Source organism: Bidens hawaiensis, unplaced genomic scaffold (genome assembly GCF_021521415.1).
Source record: "Bidens hawaiensis isolate Kalapana, Puna unplaced genomic scaffold, B.hawaiensis_p1.1 tig00002438_1, whole genome shotgun sequence".
NCBI lineage: Eukaryota > Viridiplantae > Streptophyta > Magnoliopsida > Asterales > Asteraceae > Bidens > Bidens hawaiensis.
This window is the reverse complement of record NW_027491134.1, coordinates 1979786-1988405: the sequence shown is the minus strand read 5'-3', so window position 1 is coordinate 1988405 and position 8620 is coordinate 1979786. Positions and strand designations below refer to the sequence as shown.

Genomic DNA, 8620 nt, shown 5'->3' with positions numbered 1-8620 from the left:
ATAAATCAAAAAAACTTTTTAAGTTGTGGGATTAGCAAAAACCACATGAATGCTTCTTATAAAGAAATATAAGTAATAGAAAATATAGAACATGTTTGAATATGAAGAAAACATACATTATGTAGTCTGAGTGTGCCATCACATTCACCACCAGATTGTGGGCCCAAGATTGGCAGTAATTTTATATCCAAGCCAGCACTTTTAGCAAAGAAAAGACCCATGTCTTGTTTTTGGTCAGAGGACAAAAAGGGTCAAATTAAGTCAAAAGTCAAAACACAAACAATGGTTCATTAGTGATTAACAATGAGCATAGATAGAGTGGGGGGTACTATAAAGAGTACATTTGTACAAGTGGTTGATGAATTTCAATGAATTGTACAAGACATTGATGTTTTCTCAGACATTTGTTGCTTTCAACCTCAGGCCCCCCATACATTTTACCAATTTATTCACTAAATATATAGCTATACATTATATAATTTACTACACGTATAACAATATATTTACACGTATTTATGATTAACATGTGGCTTAAATATTGGGAGGGAAAACTTTCTCCAGAAAGTTGAAGAAACGTTTAGAGTAAAACTTGGGATCAGCGACCGATATTGACATGGGGTCGTGTCGAAAGGATTTATAAGCGTGCTCGATTTTTTTTCTCATGTTGTATTCTTGTAGTACGTCGATTATACCAAGATAAAGAACAACATCATAGACTTCAAACAGTTCTGCTTCCGAAGACCCTGAAACGCCCTGTGAAACCTTGTGGTTTGCTTGAGCTGGCATGTTCACGCCCAACTGCACCCGTAACCTGAAATTTGTTTTTAATAGATTAGATTTGTTTAATTAAAATCAAGAAATGTTACATAAGACCCTTTGCTAGTGATGTGTAACTGGTCAAAATAGTCAAGGTCAGGTTAGGTTCGACTGCAAACGCTTCTTTGTCGCTTTTTTTTTAAAGATTTAATGGGTTGGTTATGATTACAAAAACAATATTATTACAATAATAATAATAATAATAATAATAATAATAATAATATAAATATATAAAGAAACTGATACAGAAATTTGACAAAACAAAACTTTACTTATGAGTTATGATATTAACAATGCCCAAACACAATTTACATGTTGACTTTTGTAGTCAAAAGGGTCAATTTTACAATAACCAAGGATTGGCATAATGTTAAGTGGAGGTGACATAATAAATTACCGATTTGGGTTATATTCTATCTCTAGCTAGTCAAATCTTTTAAGGTAACAAAAGAAACGGGTCAAAAGTTAAAAGTCAACCGAAGTCACTCAAATATTAGTTTTGCAAGACAATACTTTATTAATCACTTTAAACACAAATTATTTATCGTTTTAATATTTAAAACAGAAAGAAGCATGTGGGCTGTCCCGACACGATTTGGCCCATTATCGAACCAGCCCATTTATCTACCTCTTCCAAACACTAACAACAAACATTTCACACAAATCATATACCTTCCAGTACCAGGAAGAAGAAGATCAACTTCCTTGTCCCCTACAGAATATGCCTTCAAAGTGCTTCCTCTACTGTGTGGGCCCGGTGCGGTGTTGACCGAACTCGGTTCATGTGTCACTAGTAGAAGTCCCTTTGGAGGAATTGAAAGGTCCATATGACACGTTGAACCTATAAAGATCACATAATATCTATAAATATCGTCTAATCCTAAAAAATAGACCATTACAAGCTTAAGAATAATAACAAAAACTCACTATCATCAGCAGGAGTTTTATGAGGCCTGTGGAACGCGTCTGGTGGTACTAAATGAGCCTTCAAATGTTCAGGAGCTCTAAAATGCAATCCAAGAAGAAGACTATAATCTATAATATGTTGAGATTCTAAAAACTTACAGTCCAGATAGATTTGTCTGCAAAAAGTTGATGAATGTCAACATATGGAAATCATAATCATAAAATCTGTTAAATAGGCTTGTAAACCGAACCGAGCAAACATGAACGAAGAATGTTCGTGTTCGTTCGTTTAACTTTAACTGAACAAACAATCGAGCATGAACAAGTAAGTGAACAGAGATTTCTTGTTTGTTAAGAACATGGACATGTTCATGTTCATTCTTTAACCGTAGAAAAGAATGGTTCATGAACGTAAACGAACGAACATAACTGAACAAAGATGAATGAACATAACTGAAAAAACTAGTTAAAAGTAATGTGAAGAACAATGTGTTGGGCCTAAAAAGCTACAAAAACTATACTAATTTGTAACGGGCCAAAAAAATTAAAATGGGTAAATTAACGAACTTAAACAAACATAAAGTAATGAACATAATTGAATGAACGAGACATGTGCTCATGTTCGTTCGTTAATGAACTTCCAGCCAAACGGTTCACAAACTGTTCACTGGGCGTTTAGTTCATTTGCATGTTAACTTACTTGAAAAGTGCATCATGAAGTGACTTGTCCATGTGAAAATCATAAGCAAGATCGAGGTCTTTTAATGTGGTACTCTCTTTTATGTGATCTTTATTTGTACTTCTTCCTTGATGAGAACCCTTTAAATCATATCGACGGTGTATACGCAGTTCTGTGTAAAACATATTTCCCATTACCACAAACTGTACCTAAAAATGAGAACAAAACAAAATGAATTATCGTGATTATTGATTATTATTATTAAAATGTAAAGGAAACAAGAATAAGTGGATGGCACCTTCGTTCCACCTCTTAGTGTTATTTCATGGAGGCCGTAAAACTTAGTGATCAGAGTGTTATCATGTGCCTGCACATATTTGTAATAGCTAGGAAGCATCTTCAGTAAAACCTAACATATATCATAGAACACTTATTACAGATTTGTTCGTTTTGTTCAGAAACAAAAATGCGCAATTATGTAGATTCAACATTCAAACCTTGAGCTCGGATGTTCTTAAGGTTTTAATCACAAATCGGTCATCCTGAGAAAGATAGAAAATACTGCCACTTTTTCCTGGAGAAGAAAGCTCTCTTAGACCATCATCTCCACATATAGACATCATATAATCTGCAGCATCTAACTTGAATAACTCCCTCAAATTCCTGATAAAATAATGCATCAAGTTGATTACGACTTCACAGGTATCAATGTAGCATAGACTATAGTAATTTACATACAAATTCCAACATATATTCATCAAACACAAATTGTGACACTCGTCGCCCAAGATACCTTTGTTTTATAACTACAAGGCACCCCGAATAAGAGCAAATTTCATAAATAGATCCCATTAACCAAGTGAACATCATTTACTTAAATTTGATCATTGACAGTGGACACTTGAATTTACATAGCATATCTGTCACAAGTAGTAGATGCAATCTTGACATGTGTTGCAAGTTCTGCATCATAACTCGCTTTCACTGTTGGTCTAATTGCTTATAGAGTATAACCATACATCCTCCAAGTAAGAAGTAAAGACACAAAAAACATAAAACCAGAAAGCAAATACCTGAAGACCATAGGGCAATAATCTTTCCAATAGAAATCGATTGAAGAGTGTGAAGGTGTCAATTGTGAACCTTTCCTAGAGAAATACATTCTTAATCTTGCCCGTTCTCCAAAATCAGAATCTCTCACTTCGCGTAGAGGAACTGGTGTAATTTTGCCAACAGTGTACCTATAAATCAAGTCCCATAACAAAAGTTTAGAATAGAGTAGAAAGTAAAACCACATTTTAGAATCATATGCCTTCATGATTATTCATTACCGGATACCAAGTTGTAGATTAAGCATCAGATAATAGCTTTTATGGCCTTCAAAAATATTGGCAGATGGCTTCTTTTTCATCTCCTTTATTTGAAACTTACGTTGTTCCCTCTTATACGACGATTCATCATAACTTTTACGCGTTTCTTTAATCAAAACCCCTTGTACATATTCCCTTTCACAAACAAATTTATCATCTCCTTCAGTTTCACCTTCATCTGAGAATATGTCAGCACTATTATCAAATGTAGAATCGCCAACACTACCATCTTCATCCAATGACACTCTTTTGCTTGATACTCGCCCCAAATCTCTGAAAAATCCAATATTAATCTTCTCAGATAAAGTCCGGCCAAAACTTCGTCTCATATCCTTAAAAGAAGAACTTGGAGACTTTTTGACTAATCTTCTAGAAGACTCGGGCCTGGCTCCTGCAGGATAGAACATTCCTTGTCCATCCTTGAGGTCCTTGGTCCACACCCCAAAATAATAACTACAATCTGCAAACCTATAAACACCCGACCCGTGTCTATAACCGTTTAACCAATAACCATCATACAAATCACCATTCAACCATTTCATCACACCTCTACCGCACATCGATCCACCTTTCCAATTACCTAAATACATATTTCCATTACACCAAGCATATTTACCATTACCTTCATGCACTCCTTCTTTCCAACAACCATCATAAACATCAGAATTACTATATTGCTTTCTTCCAAGTCCATGCTTATTATTCAACCTCCATGATCCTATGTATATAGACCCATCTCGACTGGTCAACTTGCCGAAACCATCAAGGTATCCACCAGAGAAATCACCTTCATAACTTGCTCCGGATGACCATGCGATCCGTCCATTTCCTGTCATTTTACCTTGTTCCCAACATCCTTCATAAACCGTACCATCTGACCATGTGCACTTACCTTTGCCATGCGGAATCATTCCCTTGACATCACCAAAGTAAGCATCACCATTTAAAACGATTTCGGCAGTCATCCTTAAAACCTGAGATATGCACAGCAAATTCTTAAATCAGGATATGAACATAGAATTCCTTTAAAAAATGATGTTGACTTATCAAATAGCATAACATAAAGATATTGTATTATATTCTGTCAAACTAATAAGGTGTGCACATTTGATAAAAGAATATATAATTTGTCACACAGTAAGACTAATCGTTTAATATATTCTTCCAGCATGTTTAGCCAAAGTAGAATTCAGGAAATATACACTTTCATTACCGTATACAAAGCATTCCAATGACGACAATTCCGTTGAATATTGACCATTCCACAGTCCACCTTAACATTTCAACTCTAGTAATATGATCAATACCTATAATATTAACTAAATCATTTTCTTCAACATATTTTCCCCTTAGAATTAATCCCTACCTACTCTGTGAAGTCAGTTAATTACGTTATCACACGGTTCAGCAATTATACAAAAATCATTCAGAAATTACTTCTATGAACCTAATGCAACATACGATTTTATTCTCTAATGATCTATCGTCGTGTAATCGAATGTGCACGAAAAAACTCAAATTAGTTGCAAGCACAACAGCTAGGCCTGCAAACTAACCGAACGAACACTTAATCGGACAAATATTTGTGTTCATGTTCGGTCGTTTAAAAAATGAGCATGTTCGTGTACGTTTATGGTCATTCGATTAAAATCTAAAGAACAGTTCATAAACATAAATGAACACACTTAAATGAATACAAACGAACAAATATAAAACCATTAAGTAGATGACTCATCCATCTAATATGTAATTATTTTCTATCAATATGCAAATGAACATAAACGAACATGAATAAACGAACATGAATTAACGAACATGAATGAACGAACATAAATGGATGTTCACGAACATAAATGAACAAACGAAGCATGTGTTCATGTTCGCTCACGAACTTCCTGCTGAACAGTTCACTGATCGTTCGGTTCATTTACTATCAACAGCAACCCAATAAATACATTATAACTAAGATAAAGGATCCAATACAATAATCCATTATCGTACATTACGTACGCGACACTCTTAACCCTTGATTTCAAAAACACGCTAACCCTAAAATCACAACTACGCAATATGTTCGTCGTCCACCGCCTCTGCCGTCCCGTCAAAGTCCACCGTCGAAACCATCGTCAACACCGTCCTCTTCCGTCATGGCCATCGATCGTTGTTCACAGGTCAGTTGATCAAATTGACCAATTGAAATTGAAATTGCTGAACCTAATTGATCAATTAACCTTGAAATTGATCCAATTAATCATCACTTTGAAGCTTCGGTCGATCAATCTTTGACTTTGAGTGATGGGTTTTAACCTTGAAAGTATCATGTTTTAAGCCTGGATGTTTTAGGTTTTTAGCCTGAATGTTTTAGGTTTTAAGCCTAAACGTTTTAAGGTTTAACCTTGAACGTTTTAGGGTTGGGAATTTGGCTTGAACGTTTTGGTTTTTTACCCTTGAACGTATTTCGCGTACCTAATGTGCGTTAAGCAATTATTGTACGTTAGCGTACCCCTTGTAACTAAATCATTTTATCAAACACATTTTCCTCACAAATTCAAACCCTACATTCAGGGCCGGCCTAAGAGGTGTAAGAGCCGCACCCTCGGCCAGGGCACCTTTTTTGCGGGGGCACAAATATATATGTATAGAGAAGGAGAGAGAGAATACAATAACCCTCATCATACATTAACGTACGTGACTCCCACAACCTCTTATCTAAAGAAAACCCAAAATCACACGTCCAGCGATCTCCACCTCCACCGATCCACCACTCCGCCAAGCCATCTCCATCGCCACAGGTCCACCAATCGTCGGCATCAAACACTCCTCCGTCACCATCACCAGCATCAACAACCTACTCTTTCTTTTTGTTCTCATGTTTGTTTTTAAGCAATTGTTTTAGCAATTGATCAAATTAATCATCAATTCATCCAAACAAACAAATCTGGATCTTCAATTGAATTAAATTTTGACCTGAGCGTAATTGGTTTTTCCTTGAGCGTATTAGGGTTTGGAATTCAATTGAGCGCTTTTGTTTTCAGCCTTGAGCGCTTTTGTTTTCGGCCTTGAGCATTTTGTTTTTGGCTTGAGAGTAATTCGCATACGTTTTTGTACGTTAAGGATTATTGTATGATAACTTAACTCTATATAAAATTATGTAATACAATTGATTTTGGATTCTGTACGTTAAGGATTATTGTATTATCGGGCCGAAAATTTTTTGGATTCATAGTCCTTTTGGTAAATTTTAGGTTATTTGGCCCAAACCACCAAACCAAAATCAATAAGTAAAAAAATAATAAACCCTTAAAAAAAAAGAGGAACTTTATATGGAGTTGAGCTCAATAGACACATTGTATACCATGGAATTTATAAACTCTACTGAAGTTTTGAAGCATTTGAACAAGACTCAAGAAAATTTCCCAAATGCAAGAATTGCATATCGAATATTGTTAACTATTCCAGTCATGATGGCATCCACAGAAAGAGGTTTTTCAAAGTTGAAGTTATTAAAATCTTACTTACGATCCACAATGTCCCAGGAAAGACTTAATGGATTGGCGATACAGCCACCAAGAGCGAAATCTTAGATAATATAAACTGCGAAGAGGTGATCAAACAATTTGCCGTCAAGAATGCTAGGAAAGCTTCACGAATCATTGGTTAGCCGTTAGATATTATTGTATTTGGTTTTTTGACTATATTTTTTATACTTTTATTGTTATAACTTTAATGTTGTTAAAAAAAATTAGCTTATATGTTATATATTTCGTTACACATTAGGCCTAAGCGCCTTTTTATTTCTCGGCTCGTCCCGGGTATATAAATTCTCGGAGACGGCGTGCCAATGAACTACGTTATTATACATATGTTCCAAATATAGTCGAAGCTGATTGCAAATAAAAATCTAAATTAGGACAGAAACTGAGGCTTCATAGCCTCTGAAGAAACACTAAGTGACCCCGGCAGATTACGGATAATCTTAGGGTCAAGTAGATGTTTCCCACGAGGGTTAGGTCCGGCAAAGATGGTTATTCATCTGATGACCTGCAAAACAGACACCGTGAGCTCGTCACTGAGAAGGGGGGGTACCTCCTTGTGACCACCCTCCGGCGTGAGAATCAGACTAGATTGCTCTGAATACAAGTGTATATTAAGAGAAATAGCTAGAGCAGATAAGATATGTGATGCTATAAGATAGTATATGATAAGATAATGATACCGTTCCAAGGTGTTGGAGTATTTATAGCCGAAGGTAGGTTTCCAAGCAGGTACAGCCAGCTGTATAATATTCCTTTTCTACCAACTGTGGGCTACGCACGTGCCATGCTGGTGGTTGGTGGGTAGGCAGCGGCTGATAGTGACATGGCCGGCTGTGTACTATTCCTTTTCCACCAACTGCAGGCTATGTACGTGCCACGATGAGGGTTGGTGAGTAGGCAGCGGCTGATAGTGACATTAAGTACTAGAGCGTGCTGCTCGTCGTATTGTTGTCAGTGAGCTGTCACCCTGTGATTGGTTCATGGGCTGCTTTGGTCAGATCTTGTCTATTTTGTCCATACCTTGGCAGGTATAGTACAAAAGATCCTCCAGAAGCGTACGGACTGGCTCATTTGGGCGGGAGTATTCCCGCCTTGCTCATTCCTTCTTCAGGTGACATTACTGAATTATTGAGAGTTAGTGCCTTGTGCGTGTAGCCTTGCTATTAGTGCGGGTAGCCTTCCCTGATGGCTTGTATCCGCAGCTGCGGGAACAGGCGGGGTACTTCACCATTGGGAGGCTTTTCCTGCGGGAACAGCTTGCGTACTGCGCGTAAGGTCTTCATCTCTCTGAGCATGGTGGGTCCTGCGGAACC

The 8620-nt window shown here is 36.7% G+C and overlaps 1 protein-coding gene across 1 annotated transcript; it reads right to left on the bottom strand.

The window, feature by feature from the left end:
• Positions 1–366: 366 nt before the first annotated feature.
• LOC143619413 (phosphatidylinositol 4-phosphate 5-kinase 7-like) lies at positions 367–4913 on the bottom strand. Its single transcript, XM_077091352.1, has 8 exons — positions 3733–4913; positions 3475–3642; positions 2899–3064; positions 2700–2810; positions 2423–2610; positions 1744–1898; positions 1489–1657; positions 367–811 (listed from the first exon to the last, which is right to left on the bottom strand). Exons 1-8 carry the CDS (start codon positions 4734–4736, stop codon positions 532–534), a joined length of 2241 nt encoding a protein of 746 aa, XP_076947467.1. The 5' UTR covers positions 4737–4913; the 3' UTR covers positions 367–531.
• Positions 4914–8620: the final 3707 nt, after the last annotated feature.

Coding starts and splice junctions, on each gene's coding strand:
- LOC143619413 (XM_077091352.1), bottom strand. CDS start 4,736: ATGACTGCCGAAATCGTTTTAAATGGTGATGCTTACTTTGGTGATGTC. Junction 3,643..3,732: donor AATCTACAACTTGGTATCCG/GTAATGAATAAT, acceptor CTTGATTTATAG/GTACACTGTTGGCAAAATTA. Junction 812..1,488: donor CTTCTTCCTGGTACTGGAAG/GTATATGATTTG, acceptor AACAAATTTCAG/GTTACGGGTGCAGTTGGGCG.